The 16392-nt window shown below is 45.8% G+C and overlaps 9 protein-coding genes across 9 annotated transcripts; 4 read left to right on the forward strand and 5 right to left on the reverse strand. All coding sequences in view use genetic code 12, as the record gives it.

The window, feature by feature from the left end:
* Nucleotides 1-997: 997 nt before the first annotated feature.
* On the reverse strand, nt 998-2251 carry STP1 (Stp1p; the record flags this gene model as incomplete). The annotated part of the gene is made up of 1 exon (XM_001483594.1): nt 998-2251. The coding sequence occupies one exon, from the start codon at nt 2249-2251 to the stop codon at nt 998-1000; it is 1254 nt and encodes a 417-aa protein (XP_001483644.2).
* A 1283-nt stretch (nt 2252-3534) lies between these two features.
* Nucleotides 3535-4986, forward strand: RAX1 (Rax1p; the record flags this gene model as incomplete). The annotated part of the gene is made up of 1 exon (XM_001483595.1): nt 3535-4986. One exon carries the CDS (start codon nt 3535-3537, stop codon nt 4984-4986), a length of 1452 nt encoding a protein of 483 aa, XP_001483645.2.
* Nucleotides 4987-5335: 349 nt separating this feature from the next.
* Nucleotides 5336-5833, reverse strand: RPL19A (60S ribosomal protein eL19; the record flags this gene model as incomplete). Its single annotated transcript, XM_001483596.1, has 1 exon — nt 5336-5833. One exon carries the CDS (start codon nt 5831-5833, stop codon nt 5336-5338), a length of 498 nt encoding a protein of 165 aa, XP_001483646.1.
* Nucleotides 5834-5904: 71 nt separating this feature from the next.
* On the forward strand, nt 5905-6420 carry PGUG_04376 (uncharacterized protein; the record flags this gene model as incomplete). The annotated part of the gene is made up of 1 exon (XM_001483597.1): nt 5905-6420. The coding sequence occupies one exon, from the start codon at nt 5905-5907 to the stop codon at nt 6418-6420; it is 516 nt and encodes a 171-aa protein (XP_001483647.2).
* Nucleotides 6421-6492: 72 nt separating this feature from the next.
* ADE2 (phosphoribosylaminoimidazole carboxylase) lies at nt 6493-8199 on the reverse strand (the record flags this gene model as incomplete). The annotated part of the gene is made up of 1 exon (XM_001483598.1): nt 6493-8199. The coding sequence occupies one exon, from the start codon at nt 8197-8199 to the stop codon at nt 6493-6495; it is 1707 nt and encodes a 568-aa protein (XP_001483648.2).
* A 93-nt stretch (nt 8200-8292) lies between these two features.
* Nucleotides 8293-9777, reverse strand: TEC1 (transcription factor TEC1; the record flags this gene model as incomplete). Its single annotated transcript, XM_001483600.1, has 1 exon — nt 8293-9777. The coding sequence occupies one exon, from the start codon at nt 9775-9777 to the stop codon at nt 8293-8295; it is 1485 nt and encodes a 494-aa protein (XP_001483650.2).
* Nucleotides 8608-9519, forward strand: PGUG_04379 (uncharacterized protein; the record flags this gene model as incomplete). The annotated part of the gene is made up of 1 exon (XM_001483599.1): nt 8608-9519. The coding sequence occupies one exon, from the start codon at nt 8608-8610 to the stop codon at nt 9517-9519; it is 912 nt and encodes a 303-aa protein (XP_001483649.2).
* Nucleotides 9778-9997: 220 nt separating the features above from the next.
* PGUG_04380 (uncharacterized protein) lies at nt 9998-11893 on the reverse strand (the record flags this gene model as incomplete). Its single annotated transcript, XM_001483601.1, has 1 exon — nt 9998-11893. The coding sequence occupies one exon, from the start codon at nt 11891-11893 to the stop codon at nt 9998-10000; it is 1896 nt and encodes a 631-aa protein (XP_001483651.2).
* A 995-nt stretch (nt 11894-12888) lies between these two features.
* Nucleotides 12889-16065, forward strand: MAK21 (RNA-binding ribosome biosynthesis protein; the record flags this gene model as incomplete). Its single annotated transcript, XM_001483602.1, has 1 exon — nt 12889-16065. The coding sequence occupies one exon, from the start codon at nt 12889-12891 to the stop codon at nt 16063-16065; it is 3177 nt and encodes a 1058-aa protein (XP_001483652.2).
* Nucleotides 16066-16392: the final 327 nt, after the last annotated feature.

Consider the following 16392-nt stretch of genomic DNA (forward strand, 5'->3'; position numbering starts at 1 on the left):
TTAGAAGGACAAGTACCAAGTAACAAGTAACACAGACAAGTAACACACACAAGTAACAAGCCAAGTAGCAATTACCACAAAGTACCACAAGCAACGTGAATAGTGTCGGTAACAAGGACTGATGAATTCATCATAGTTAAGCCAATAGAAGCCACGGAACTCGAGCTCTAACCTTGATTGCTGTCACTAATTCCACTCCTGGCACTTGCTGGTCCTCTTCTAATCTGATTCTGAGTATCAGAACCGAATCTCACACAAAGTTATTCACACACATCGTCATAGCAGACCATGAAAGTCATACAAAGGATCCGATGCACACTGTGTTCTGAAACTGGTGTTCTGAACTGCTGTTGAGTACACTTTGTGGCTCCGACACTATTGTTCTGATACTGCTTTCTGATACGGTTATTCTGATACTCCTGTTTTGACAGCTGCTCTGCTTCTTTCGATTATCCTCTTCGTCGAGTACAGACGCTAACGTCTCGTGCTCAAGCACATACCTTGATCGCATCGGCGCGAATATCCTTGGGTAAACCGGAAACAACCACCTTGGTGGCGTAACTCAAATCCACCAGGGCGGTTTTTGGAACAGGGGTGGATTTCTTGAAAGAGACGATTGGTTTTTTGGAAGCCGAACCGACACTTTTACCAGTTTTGGCCACCTTTCCAACCCTAGTGGCTCTTCTGGACTTGATGGACTTTCTAGAAGACGAGATTATATCGTCGAGAGACTTATCGAGAGACATGGTAAGGATGAGGAAAAAGCTGGTTGAGACGGCGAGGTATGCGCGCGGACTGAAAATTACTGAGCGCGACCAGCGACCAGCGACCTGCGAAGCAGGGAGCTGCGAAATCACGAAAAAGCTGAAGTTGCGAAATGGCTGCGAAATGAGACAATGAACCTACTTGCTAGTAAACTGAATTACTGGTACTACTACTCGGTACTGCTGCACTGCAGTACCTCAATTAATTATACAAGAAATGAATCACGCCAGCGTTAATCCACCCATTCTTTCTTCACCGTAACTTCAATCTGGTTGATGGCAGCCTTACACTTGCCTGCTTCAACATGGTCCTTGAGCCACTCCTTATTATCCGAAAACTGTTGGAAACATCCAGCACAACGACCACCACGTGTGCGTCGTTCCAGCGACTTTGTTCCGGGAGGATAGATGAAATGAATGGCTTTAAGATGGGTCTTGAAAGTGTCTCTGCGGGAAAATCCGCCGTTCGGGTGGCATTTGACTCCGCTGTCGTCGGCAGGGTGGTCTTGGTAGAAGGGACATACAAATGCTTTGGCTACATTATGCTTTTTTGTATGTCTTGTCAAATAACCTTTGACCTTGAATGAGGCATCACAATGCTCACATTGGTACATGGCTTGGTCCTCGTGTTTGACCTTCTTGGTACGTTTGGCAGAGCCTTCTGTTTGGGTTCTGTGGTTTGGTTGGTTGATTTTTTGCGGAACATAAGCCATTTCCGGTTGGTTCTTAACAAGAATTTGGTTGAACAAAACGTCCACCTCGTCGAACGAGGGTACCGACATCAGCACCGACGACTGGGGCAGTTCCTGGTACTTTCTCTTGCGGTCCACCGGGGCAGAAAACGACCCGGTAACACTATCGTAGGATTCGGGCGATGAGCCTACCCGGCGAAAAAATTCGTCGTCAAGTGGACTCACATAGCTTTCGGCCGACGACCCGTACACCGAGTCGTCAACGGTTTCCGAGTGGTGGGGAGCAAAGTCGTCAAAGTAGCCGGCCATAGGCGGGTCAAACGTCTCGACATCGTAGCCAAACCGGTTCAAGCCGAAGCCGACCGAGGCGTGGTTAACACCGGTCGTGGTGGCGCTGTTTGCGTTTGCATTTGCGCCGTTCGGGTTTGCGCCATTTGGTACGGTGGGGTGCCACAGTTTGCCCAAGTAGCCAAAATGGTCGTGGAGCTGGAGCAGGGCATCGAAAGAATGGCTGTTTTTCACCGGTAATTGCGCGGCGCCAGGAACTCCCGAAGGTCTTCGGAACGCCGCGGAGGTGAACTCGATCTGGTCATTACCAAAGGTTAGTTCGAGGTCGTCGGCAGCACAGTTGACGGGACCGGAAAACCGGTTGTTGAGGTTGAGGAACTTGATGGAACCGAGTGGAGGAAAGAGGGTTCTGGACATGTACACAAGTTTGTGCAACGCCAGAAACACCCCTGACGACAGATCGACGACGGATTTGGAGGGCGAATCGTAGAGGCCTATTAGGAACATGATAACATTTAGTGAGACTCAGTAGTGGACTGTTGTTGTAGTGAAGACTGTATTCAGTAGTGAACTGTTATTGTCAAGTAGTTTAGTCTTGTTAAAGTTCGTTTGTTGTGTCCTTAAATTAAGTTGAAGTTGACGTAAATCCCTTGGCAGCCTCATGCAGAATATATATCAAGGTCACTTTCCGTTTTCCGCCAATCACACGCATAGAAGATAGCGAGGTGCGCCTCACCGGCACGTCCCCCGCAGCCGAGTCGCACGGCATTTTTCATCCCGCGCCGAAACCGCCGGATTGGGAAAACTGGCGTGCCACAATTTTTGGGTAAAGTCGGCAATCTGGGCTCCAGATTTGGCACAGAGGCTCTACATACTGTTATTAAGGTGGAGCCGCAGTTTGGTGTTCTGGCAATCTTTGGATCTCCAAATACTTCATTGGCTTGTCTCCTTATCTATCTGTCATTTCGCACGGCCCCGTCAAATGATACGTCATGCATGCCATCCAGACACCAGTACTCCCGGCCCAAAATAGCATTTGGGACAGATAACGAAACAAGGTTTGGACCTGCGGAACCCGGTGCAGCACCAGCGGAGCTCGGTGCAGACAGCGCAGAGATGCAAAAGGGTGCAGAAGGGTGCATGACATCATTGGAGAGAAATAAAATGAAAGACAAATCGGAAGTGGGGAGTGCTGATTGCTTAAAGGTGGTCTGCTTGAGTTCAATACTTTAGCCCAACCTTATTTTTTGCAGCCATTGACCCCATCAGCGACGAAAAATATCTTGTTATCGTGCTCCCCGAATCAATCATAGTTCACCTTTCTCCTCCACCGTTAACAAGCCACACTCGGCATAGGACGGCTTGCCGCGGCCACCGGTGCACCGCTCGGTAATGACTTTCCCCATCCGTCATTAAGCCTGTGTGCAGTTTCGGATGCACACTTGCCAAAAAAAAGTAAATACCAAAATTCCACTTGAGAACTTGCGTGCTGTCTGCAGGCCCCTTTATTGTCTGCAGGGCGAGACGAATGCGAAAACAAATATCAAACTTCCTGATTCATCCTGCCGCTGATCCAAGTTTTCAAGGTCTGTGCGTAGCTCCAATCGGTACAGAGTGGACGCTAATACGCCCTGAGTCCACACACATAAAAAATCGTCGATAATCATTTAATAATTCGTCGTTTTTCTTCGCCATCGTTTCCTCCTTTCGCCAATTTTTGTCCTTCATTTTTAATTTTGACATCGTTTTTTGACCGTTTCCTTCATTTTCGCTAACTTTCCCCATTTATCATGCCGTCGGAAAAATACCAGACTGACAATCCAAACTCTCACTACCTAGCCAACATCAACACCCTCAATGGCACCAACCAGGCAATTTCATTAAACCGACTTCCAACTCTTGGAGAAATTCTTGCCAATCGTACAAAGACTCCAGTGGACCTTTTCACGTTTTACCTTTTCATGCGAGATGTGGAGTATAAAGTGGATTATCTCGACTTTTGGTTCGATTTAGTCAACCATCTCAATCTCTGTAAACACTACGTTAAGGGACTTCGTGATAGCATTGTCCGTCATTCGTACCCAGATCAAAGAAACTCCATCCCCATCCTGGAAAAATCAAAGCACAAATCGCTTTCGTCATCGATACTTCTTGACCTCATCATCAACGACCATATATTGGAAGATAATGATTCCAACAGACTCTCTCAATTTTTACGAGGCGATATCAACATCGACAATCTCGATCCAAAACTCCAGGACTTGATCAACCAGTATAATCGGGAGGAAGGCGGTTCAGAATCCGGCGTAAGAACCAGTAACGCATACAGTGAAAAGGAAAAACCGTCTAATTATGCCAACAGAAGTCTTCATGACTTGACTCCACCCACGCCGCTGCAACCCAGTTTCTACGAGTATGGTAAAAATCCCAACCATCAGAAACGAATTTCGTCCAATTCCAAATTGTTGGACGATGTTAGTTTCAGCGACTCGATTGTAGAAGCTCAAGAAATCAACCACAGAGACACTTTTGGCCTGAAACCTCGCTACGTTCCACTCGAGCAACCACAACGAATCTCGTCGATCAATCCGCTGTTGTTGGAACGCCTTATCAAACATTCGCCAGGCGGATCTGAAACAAATTCTTTTATCACCAGAGACAACCTTAAAGAGTCTACCCACTCTCTCCTACTCAAGTACTTTGTTGAGGACTCTGAAAAGAACCTTAATTTACCCCCATCGCTCAACCAAAAGATTATACGTGCCATTGAGGTGGAAGGCAGAGACGACCCTGACATTTTCAACGAGGTAAAAGCATACGTCTTCAATCGCATTGAAAGCGAGCATCTTCCTCGCTTCCTCAACTACATGGCCATTCGGAACGTCAACACCTCATTTATCACAAGAGTAATTCTAGGGTTCTTCATGCTACTCATTGGGTTCTGGGTGGGGTTCATATTCATCTTCTTGAACTACCGTAAATCCTTAAGGCCGGTAGTTTTGGTACCGTTCTTGATTGGTTTCTACTGTTTGGTGCTGCTGGTTTATTTAATTGACCCAATTTTGGTGTGGTTTGGATTATCGGAATCGTTTAGCAGCAAGCAAAGTTACTTTATACGAATCCGTGAAAACTTTATACGTCGGTTGCTCGTCAAAAGAAGCGCATGGGTGATGTTTTTGGTGTTGTTATTGACGGCGATATTTACGATCATTTTCAGTTTGGTGCCAGGAAAGAGGTTATGAGAAGAAAGAAAGAAGAGAGAAAGTAGAGAGAAATATAAGAAAGTGAGAAAGTTATAACTAGACTATTGTAATTGAGTGGTCAATTGAACATATAGTAATTGAGTGTAATGAGTCAATTGATCGTGTAGTGTCAGTGAGCAGTTCAGAATTATGAGAAATTATGAGTAATGCTAAGCTCTCTTCTTCCGCTTTTGGATTCGCATCTCTATTTTCCTGCGCCTAATCCGTCAGTATTGATTAAAAAGGCCGCGAAAAATCAATAGCAAGCACCAGAAAACCTTCAAGTTCCACTAATCCCTCTATTTTTTCTACATCTCCTCTCAGTACATGATATTACTAGACTGATAAACTAAGCCTGGTTCAAGAAAGCCTCTCTCTTCTCAGCAACTCTCTGTTGTCTTCTCTCACGAGCAGCTCTGTTTCTGACTCTTCTGGCCTCGGCCTCGTCCTTCAAAGCCTTCTCACGCAAAGCCTCAGCCTTGGCGGTGATGATGTGCTCGACTAATGATCTCTTGTGCTTGAAAGTGTTACCCTTGGCAGACTTGTACAAGGTGTGGTACAAGTGCTTGTCAATCTTACCAGCATCTCTGTACTTGGCCAACAATCTTCTCAACACTCTCAATCTTCTCATCCACACAACTTGAGAAGACATACGGGCATCCTTGGTACCCTTTCTCTTACCGTAACCGGTGTGTCTACCAGCTCTCTTGGATTCAGCCAAAGCTCTAGCTCTGGATCTGGAGTGGATCACATTAGGCTTCTTCACAATAGTACCATTTCTGTATAATTTTCTGATGGCTTGACGTGAGTTGGCGTTGGCAATTTCGTTGGTCTCATTTGGATCCATCCAAATCTTTCTCTTACCAACACCCACAACACTGGCAGCAAGTCTTTTCTGAGTTCTAAGATTAGCCCTGGATGTTAGTACGTAGCCCCAAACATATTCATTGGAAATTCACTTACATTATTGATGTTCAAAAAGTAGCGCACAAGAGAACCTCCCTGAGTAAAGAAAAATTTGTCACCGGTCGTCTGCGGCACAACAGGGCGCGGCCCTGTCCACGGTCACGTGTGTGTGTTAGGCAGTGTATGCAGTATGGTGTGCGGGTGGCATCGGTTTATCGGTGGGGCATCGCATCCTTTTATCTCATCGCCATGGCTAAGAGTCTCAGATCCAAGTCCAAGTTGCGGGCCAAGTCCGTCAAGCGGAAAGGGGAGTTTGCCAAGCACGTGGATGCAAGGAATGAGCGTTTGGCTGCAAAACTCAAGGAAAAGACTGAAACCCAAACTGAAAAATCAGATAAAAATGAAACCGATAAATTAAAATTGGAACCAAAATTGGAAAAGATAAGCACCTCTGGTTGGAGAGACTCGCGCAAACTGCAGTACAAGCAGCGCCAGTTGAAAAAGAAGAAGAACGTTACGAAATTTTAGTCTCTGGTGCACCCAGTGCACCAGGTATAAGGTCTTACCAATATCTTACCAGTTTCACTACTATTATTCAATTCAGTACTTATCGTATCCCGTGGTCTCGAGGCGCTCCACCTTGGCAAGCACCTCCTCCTCCATGGAGTTCATATAGTTGGTCATTTCCGTGAGCCATTTGGGGTCGGCGGCTCCAAGAATACGTACCGCCAAAAGGGCCGCATTGGTAGAGTTATTAATAGCAACCGTAGCAACCGGAATACCACGAGGCATTTGTACTATCGAGTGTAGCGAATCCACACCGTCGAGGGTCGAACCCTTGATAGGAACACCAATTACTGGAAGTGGTGTTAAGGCTGCGACCATTCCTGGTAAATGTGCGGCTCCTCCAGCACCGGCTATAATCACCTTAATTCCACGCTCAGCAGCCTTGGTGGCATACTCGATCATTCTATGAGGCGTGCGATGGGCACTGACGATGGTGAGTTCAAATGGAACTCCAAACTTTTTGAGAATATCTGCACCCACAGACATGGCTTTCAAGTCGGAGTCAGAACCCATAATTACACCCACCAAAGGAGCTTCTTTTGCTTCCTGGATAGACAGAATTGGAGCACGGCCTTCCATTATGTATCTGAGTCTCTCTTCGGCATCTGCCATACTGGAAGTGACAATGTTAATGTGACCCAATTTTCTCTTTGGTCGTGTAGTCTTTCCATACAAGTACACCGATGCATGAGGAGTCTCCAAAGCTCTGCTACAAGCCTCTAACTCCTTGTTGGGAACATCATCTCCCAAAACATTCACCATTATGGCTGCAGTATTGGTGGTGGAGAAACTGGTGACATTTCGAGGCATGGGCAAACCAACCACAGCACGAACATGGGCCTCGAATTGCGACGTCACACAGGCGTCGATGGTATAATGACCCGAATTGTGGGGTCTGGGCGCTATTTCGTTGACCAAGAGCTCGTTATCGGGAAGAAGAAACATTTCCACGCCAAAAATACCACAGCCAGGAAACGTTTTCACGGCGCTATTGGCAAGAATCTGGGCATGCGAACGCACTGTGTCCAGTACTCGCGCTGGAGCATATACCACATGGCAAATGTTATCTTTATGGACGGTTTCAACCGTTGGATAGGCATGGACCTCACCATCGATTGTCCTCACCACCATCACCGCCAACTCTTTGGCAAACCTGCACCACTTTTCAGCATACAAAGGACGATTGCTGAGAAACTCCAACGCTTCAGCGTGGAATTCAGGGCTTTTGACCACGAAATTTCCTCGTCCATCGTAGGCATCTGTTCTTGATTTCAACATGAAAGGATACCCGAATTTGGCACCAATTTCAGCCAATGCACTCTCGGAGTTTTCAGACACCGCCACCAGGTCAGCAACCTTGATTCCATGGCTAATAAGATGTTCCTTCTGCAAATACTTGTCCTTGATCAACTTGATCGTTTCTGGAAGTGGATAAATTTCCACATTCATGGACTTTCTGACCAGCTCAAGAGCATCAGCATCGACATGCTCGATCTCCACCGTCAAAACGTCACATTTTTTGGCCAATCTGGCAATATCATCGACATTGTTAAACGAACCGTCAACGTGCTCGCCAGCATTTATCTGTTTTGCGGGAGAGTTAGGAGCATCCAAGACCACAGTCTTGATATTGAGCCTACTGGCGGCCTCCACAATCATCCTGCCCAACTGGCCACCCCCCAAAATGCCTATAGTTTTAGAATCCATTAGTAGTACTGGGCAATAAGTAGCAAATATCATTGAATTGACTCGCGAACCATCGGGTGTGTGCAGGATTACAATCGAGAGAGGTATAGCAGTGATTTATTGATTTAGACGAATGAAGCGAACACCTCAACTAAATTCGTGCATGTACATGGGGTGCTCTTCGACGCCACAGTGGTACGCAGCGGCTATGTCTTCGTGGGTTCCCCATGGTGTGGGAACCATAGTAGTTGCAGCCGTCAGGTAGGTTGGTGGAGGATAAATTTGTGTTTGTGGAGGCAATGTTACAGCTTGAGGTTCAATGGCAGCGTGCAGCGGTACCGAGTCTACCATACTGAGCCTGGAGGTGGTTGTGATGGCGTCTTTGAGGTCGTCGACTTTTGTGAATTCCCACAAGAGAACAGTGCGAACTGACTGTTTTGGAATTGCTGTCGGGGTGTTTGTATGGTTGGTTTCGTAGATGATTTGCTCTACAGTGATGCCGCGAAGAGCCCTGGATACCGACTGGGTAGCATCGACAGCCAAACGAGGAAGAAGGACTTTCCAGAACTTGATCAAAAACGGCTTATTATCATTCAAGTCAAAGATGGGGTCGATGTAACGCACAATTGGGGCACCATACGAGTAGATACAGGTATAGTTGGCGTAGTTTCTGATGGTATCTTCCTTGACACTGACACAGAAGTTTGTGCGCAAGCCGGTTTCAAAGCTGTAATTTTGCGACAATTGAGGAAAATGAATACGGACCATGTTGTGGATCACAGGAATGGAAGATCCACCAAAGTACAGGAGACTAGGAAACCGCAAAGTGTTGCTTCCGGGTCGCAATTGAAGGGTTTTGATTTCCTGTGCTGCTGTTTGAAGAGAAAGAATGATGGGACATGCCGACGAAGAGTTGTAAACGGACATGAAAAAGTTCTCCACCACCACCGATGGTTCAACAACTTCATCGGACAGTTCTTTATGGGAGATTTTCAGAGCCAATTTGGGTACCAGACGAAGCCCCAAAGATTTGTCCATATTGATTTTCGTGAACAATTCCTCAAAACGCTTGGCATGGAGTTGTCTTTCTTCTTCGTTTTCAAACTGCGGACCGTCGTTAATAAGAGCAATAATATGTGGTTTCTGACCCAAATTCTTGATGACCTGAATGTGACTGGAGACCTGCTTCCGAGTGCGCAAACGGCCGGTTTTCGTGTATATGTAGTCGGAGATGAGCTCGTTACGTCCGCATGCTCGGCCGCTGATTTTGATCTTGCTGAGGCCATTTTTGGGAATAATTGCAAGGACATCTTCGAACGCTTTTTCGAGGTCCTCGGGCCAAATCGAGTCGGAATCTACTGGAGACTCTTCTAAGCCGGTGGAACGCTCGGGAGCTGGGGAAGCTTCCAACTTGATTTTTTTGCGTGAAGTTGGAGGAGAAACCGGGGCTAAATCGTTTCGTACCGGGGTTTTTTCTTGGGTAACAAACCCGGACGACTGCGGCATGTCCTTGCGGACCGTCCGGAGCGATTCATGGACCTGATATTGTTGTTTACCGTCGGTATCAATACCGATATCGACAATGACCGGAAGTTTGTTTCTCACGGGAGTAGAATTAGGAGTTCCGAACATGACCGCGAGAACATAAGAGTGTTAAGGAATGAATAAGGTCGGTTGGACAAGGAACAAACGCGGGAGGTTTTATAGACAAGCAAAACATTCCAACACGAATCACCGCGCGGTGGGAGTTCCGAGGGCGTTTGGGAGTGCAGATAGATTTGCGGGCCATAATTTCCGGGGGCTCCCAGGTTAAATTCCGAGGGCGACCCCTGCGTCCGATCTTTCGTTTCTGTCACTGCAAAAACTCCCGTAGCTTCTTCTCTTCCTCCACGTCCATTTCCTCCACGTCGCTCAATTCGTCCATGAGCCCCATATCCGGCCGGAGCACGTACTCGCCGTGGTCGAATCTCGCGAACGGAAGTTGGATTCTGCCGCGAGAAAGTTCATTTTTGACGCTGGTTTCTGCACCACGAAGCCGGTCGAGTTGCTCGTAAATCAGATTGTACCACTTCCGGCCAGCGCGACTCTTGTAGAGCTGTGGTTTGCGCTCGTGAATATCGGTCCAGAACGAATCGACCGTTTCGTATTTGTAGTTTTTATTTCGATTTTCAATTTCGGTGGTGACGGCAGTCTTTCCGGCCGATGATGCTCGGGCCAAAACCTCGGTTAGGATGGCCTGAATAGGGAACGCCACTCCACCACGAACCTCAAGGTTGACTTCAGAAATTTTCTCGGCAGTTTCTTGGCGATCTACCGTCAAACTCAGAAGTTGGATCACCCGATCGAGATCTTGTAAAAGAACGGCTGCAAATTCCAACTTGTCACCGACTTCCTCGGGCGAATTAGACCCATAGATGATGGACAGCGTCAGCATAAGATTGTTATTCTTGCGGATAAGAGGAGCTCCCTTTTTATGTTCTCGTTTAAGGCACCAGTATTTGCAGATATCATGACTAAAACTGCGAATTTCCGACTCGATTTGAGCCGCCGATGCTTCGAAACCCAACCCTCGTAATGGTCCGCGGTCCGAGGAGGCCCCTCGAAGCTCCATGATCGTTTTGTATACTCGGTCGGCGAACAGCTGCGGAGCTATCGGTGTTCCACCGTCGGTTTTCCACCGGAATAGATTCATCCGGTTAGCAGCCTGCTGGGTTTTCGCAGCTTGTGCGTTGTGGGCGCGAAGAACTTTCATATCCCGGTAATAGCGGCGAGTTTTTTCAATTCCGGCTCGCACAACCAAAGCATCGACTTGACCATGACGGTCGCAATATGAAATTAGTGACGATTTATTTTGAATTCCGCCTTGAACTCCGTACAAGAGTTCCATATGGAGACCCGCCCGTTTGGCACAAGTGACGTGGTAGGCCTGGAAACAATTTTTGTTCCCACACTGGATACATGCACCGACTTTTTGCTTGCAAATATAGCAAGTTAATTTCCACCGGTTTTTCGGTATGAAGGCGATTCCCTCGATGGGTTCCATGTAGATGGGATTGGCAAAGTATACCTCGGGAATCCACAAGGCGCACACAACATGGCTCCAAAGTGAATTATCAAGCTGTTTAAATGCACCGGTTTTCGATGGACAAAAAACACAGTCAACCGGATGGTTTCGACTAAGCATGCATTTCCGACAGAGCCACTCCCCCTCAGGGATGAAAGCTACCCCGTAGCATTCCTGGTGAGCGGCAATATCGCATCCATCACAAAAAACAATGGCATTGGAATTGGTGCAATCGCTGTCGTTGCACACGGCGCATCTTTGATCGTACACTGATCCCTGTACAATACCATCATCGTCTCCATACTTTTCAGTATTGTTGCGGAGGGTCAATTCTGCCTTTTCTTCACCTCCGGAAACTGTTGACATTGCTAATTCAAGCTGATCCCAATCATTTTCCAACTGGGTGATCAAGATTTCGAACAATTCCGGACTGATAATTGCTATTTTGCCATGATTTTTCTCCTCGAGCCACAATTCGTCCTGTTCGTCATGGTCGTATTCCACCTGGCGTTTTTTAAGGTTGATAACATCCTCTATTTTCACGTCTTTAGGGATGGTGAACGGCCGCAAATTCGTTCGCGATGCCTGGGTGGGCCCGGTGGTCATCAAATCCGAGCAGCTGTAGCACCCGGCCAAATTTACCGGTATGATGTTCCGAGGGTAATACTCGAAATGAAGGTGCATTAAGTTCGTGGGGCCGGGGAGCCGGAATTAAATCGGAGAGATGCGAGTGGTTTCGAAAAACGGAAGCTGGGCTTCTTGGTCGAGATCCGGGTAGAATTCCTTGTAGTCACGTTCCTCGCGCGGCTTGCTGTCGACCGCCGACATCAACAGAAACCAGTGATTAGAAAGTGGCGCGAGTTCGCGAAATCAGTTCGCGAACTTCCCCCCAATAATCTATACTCAAGAAGAAGGGTATTTGAGCATCCTTAATTCTACATATGTAGTCGATGAGAGCTAATCAATTGTTATACTAAGGTATATCAGCCAGTAATATTACCAGAAAGATGAAGACTTCGATATCGGTTGACTCAGGATCACTTCTTTTTTACAATTAATGTCCAGCAAGAGTCTACTTGGTCAGTGGATTGTACAAATGCGATTTTTTTAGTCTTATTTCTCGCAGCTGAGTCTATGACTTTTGGTGTTTGTGGTAGTATTTTGATACCAACTCTGACCATTTATTTCGAGTCTACTACTCTCGAAAATGATTAATGTGACTCAATTGGTATTGGAGTGGGGAACTGTGAACATTGGAAAGCCATTTGTCTCAATTCATCTACTTTTCTAGCCATCTATATGGCAGCTAATCGGCAAAGAGCATCGCACTTTTGTGTCGAATTTAGTCAACATGGGGTGATTTTTTTACCGCCAAGATTGTTGGAGCTGAAGCTGGAAGAAAGTCCGGACCTTAGTGGGTGTACTTGAATTCTATTGTCTTCTGTTCTTAAAAATCAAGACTGTAAGAATTGAGATACTGTACTTTTTTGCTGGTCTTGTAACGAAACTCACGTTACACTTTGACCATGATTCATACTCTGAAGTTGACACAAAAGGCAGTTCGGACAACGAAAGCTCGCGGTCAACCGAGATGAATAAGCGTCTCTGATCCTGAATTGCAGGTATGAATCGTTTCAAGTCAACTTATTAAATTGATCATCATCAAACTAGATATATAGATGTCTTTAGGAAACGATGGCGATTTTGCTGGCGATTTTGCCTGCAGTTGCAAAATGCTACTATGTAGTGTAGTTTTCACATCTTCAAAGTCGCTGCTTCCCCAGTTTGTTCCTGCAGACACCCAGTTTTTTCTCGATGAGGGCGATGAGCTTCCTCTTGTTGCATCGATGGACAAACTCAATTTGGCTTCGCTTCGAGATAAAATCTCCAGTAAGCTCAGCGGTGCAAATGTGAGTAGCAAGAGCACCAAATCCAAAAAATCAGACTCAAAAAAGGACAAGAAACAAGAAAAAAATGCCCCTGTAGATGAGGTGTTGCGTCAAGAAGCCATAGCTTTGGGAGCCACCGAGGATGATTTGGCGTTGATAGGCGACGTGGACGACGCCGATGTCAGCGAGCAAGAGTTTGAAGCCGAGGGAAACGTCGACTTGAAATTTTCCACCGATCTCAATAGCTACATGAAAGAAATAGGACTCGATGCTCCTGCTTTAGTTGCCGATGCTGAGTCAGAGCTGGAGGAGGAAGCGAAAGGGGAAGTTGAAACGGTAAAGGAATCTAAGAAGGATACGGAATCCAAAGACAAATCCAAAGAGGACAAGGAATCTAAGAAGGACAAAAAAAACAAGGAATCTAAGAAGGACAAAAAGGACAAGGAATCTAAAAAGGACAAAAAAGACAAGGAATCTAAGAAGGACAAAAAAGACAAGGAGTCCAAAGAAGATAAGGAACCCAAAAAAGAATCCCAAGAGCCAAAAAAATCTGACAAAATCACAGACTTGAGCTCGGTTCTGTCGGCAAATCTTGCAATTCCCAACAGACCGGACTGGTACAATACTCCAGTTGAACCCATCAGAGAGTCAGAAAAACTCGACCGTTTTGGTAGAGAAAGAGCCCTTGACCGTGCAAAAGCCGCCATTGAAAAAGACGCTCAAACATACCTTGCTGAATTTGCATCGAGAGATTCGCAGAGAAAGTTTTTGGCACAAATCTTGTCGGACGGTACTCTTAACGATAAAGTTTCCGCTCTCACGTTGTTGGTTCAGGAATCTCCCATGCATAATATGAAGGCTATGGATACTTTGGTTTCTTATTGTGGTAAAAAATCAAGAAATGCTGCACTTCAGTCGATCAATGCACTCAAAGATTTGCTTCTCAATGGTCTTCTTCCAGATAGAAAACTTGTTTCCTTTGCCAAGCAGCCTCTTCGCAGAGATTGTTCAGATGTCCAGCTTGCGGTGTGGTACTACGAAGACTACTTGAAAACCCAATATTTCCAGTTCATTACTATTCTCGAGCATCTTTCGCATGATCCCATTGTCCATGTTCGCATGAATGTCATCAGCCATATCTTTGATCTACTCAAAGCCAAGCCGGAGCAAGAAGCCAATCTTTTGAGGTTGGGAGTGAACAAATTGGGAGATACCGACAACAAGGTTTCTGCCAAGACTTCATACCAGATTCTTCAGCTCGAACAGGCCCATCCAGCAATGAAGAAAATCATTACCGATGCTGTGATCGACTTGATGCTTCGTCCCAATGTCGAGTACCATGCGATTTACTATTCAATCTTGACCCTTAACCAAACGATTCTCACAAGAAAGGAAATTGACCTTGCAAACTCTCTCGTGAAAACATACTTTACCTTGTTCGAGAAAATCCTCAAGCTGTCTGATGAGTTTAATGGAGAGAAAAAAGAAGACAAGTTTATTGGCAAGTCCGAGAAGGGCCGCAAAAACCCTAGAAAGAACTTTAAAAAGGGAAAGAAAGGTGGAAAGTCGGTGAAACCCAACGAGAAATCCGAAGCAGAAGTTGTTGAAGAAAAAAATACTAGACTCTTCTCGGCACTCTTGACGGGATTGAATAGAGCATTCCCGTTCTCGGAGCTTCCTTCTTCCGTCTATGAGTTGCACTTGGATACTTTATTCAAAATCACTCACTCCACAAACTTCAACACCTCGGTTCAGGCCTTGATGTTGATCCACCATATCATCACCAGTCAAAAGTTGGACCTGAGTCGTTTCTACAGAACTTTATACGAATCTTTGTTAGACCCTCGTCTAGCGCTGTCTTCTAAGCAAGGAATCTACTTGAATCTTTTGTTCAAAGCACTCAAAGATGACAGTGATAAAGCAAGAGTAATGGCATTTGCAAAAAGAATGCTCCAAATCAGTGCTCATTGGATAAATGTGGGAGCCATAGCAGGAATGATCTTTTTGTTATCTCAGTTGTCCAAGACTCTGCCAGAAATTAGAGACTTGACTATCGACCCAGCATCTAGACCTGATCCTGAAAACGAGCTGAATGAGCTGAAGGAAGAATATGATGGTAAGAAGCGAGATCCAAAATATGCCAATGCCCAGAATTCGTCGTTATGGGAAATAGGCAACTTTGTCTCCCATTATCATCCTACAGTTTCTGTCTACGCTTCTTCTTTACTAAGTGGAGAAGAACAACCCAAACCCGACTTGGGTCTCTATACTTTGGCGCATTTCTTGGACAGATTCGTTTACAAAAATGCCAAAGAGAAAGCCACATCCAGAGGAAGTTCCATCATGCAGCCACTTGGAGGAGCACAAACTGGCTCGTTGCTTGTTAAGGCTTCCAACTTGTCGGGAGGTACTCTTCCAGCCAACACCGAGAACTGGCTTTCCAAAAAAGTTGAAGATATTCGTCCCGATGAAAAGTTCTTTTTCGAGTACTTTACGAGCAAACAGAACAAATTGAGGGAGAAAGCCGAGACCAAGAAGGCAGATTTCGATGAAGACGACGAGAACGATGACGAAATTTGGCAGGCATTGGTCAATTCGAGACCTGAAGTCGAAGAGGGTTCTGACGATGGTCTCTCGTTTGACGAGGCAGACTTCCTGGACTACGACGGCAGCGACCTCGGCAGCGATGCCGAGGTTGATGAAGAAAATGAAGAGATTGAGGAAAATGAAGAAATTGAAGAAATTGAAGACGAAGAAGGATCCAAGTCTGATTTAGACGGTCCCGACATGTTTGGGCTCAATTTGGAAGACGAGCTCTCCGACGATGAACCAGCACCTGTACCTAAGAAACGGAGCCGGGAAGAGTCTGGAGAGAAGAAGACCAAAAAGACCAAATTGAGCAGCTTGCCAGTGTTTGCATCGGTGGACGATTACTCGCAGTACTTGGATTCAGAAGACGACGAATAGTCCAAGAAATTATGATACTTGTAGTATTTTAGTTAATGCTCAACTTAATCTCAAATCTCACAAATTGCAAGAAATGCATTTTTCGTAAATTATGAATATTTTACGAAGTTTCTATTCCGCAACTAGAGTTAGCAACCGATGCCAAGAGTGGAACAATACACGATTATCACGCAAAATTATACGGACAGAAACTCGGACATCAGCTGAGACATGCATAAATTATACTCATCGGGAAAAAAAATGCGGTAACTTTTGCCGGTTGTAATCAGTCTACTACTTCAGAGAAGTAAATCTATCTAACACCCACGATATTGACTGTGTAGAGCT

This window comes from Meyerozyma guilliermondii, genomic scaffold (genome assembly GCF_000149425.1).
Source record: "Meyerozyma guilliermondii ATCC 6260 scaffold_5 genomic scaffold, whole genome shotgun sequence".
In the NCBI taxonomy this organism is placed as follows: domain Eukaryota; kingdom Fungi; phylum Ascomycota; class Pichiomycetes; order Serinales; family Debaryomycetaceae; genus Meyerozyma; species Meyerozyma guilliermondii.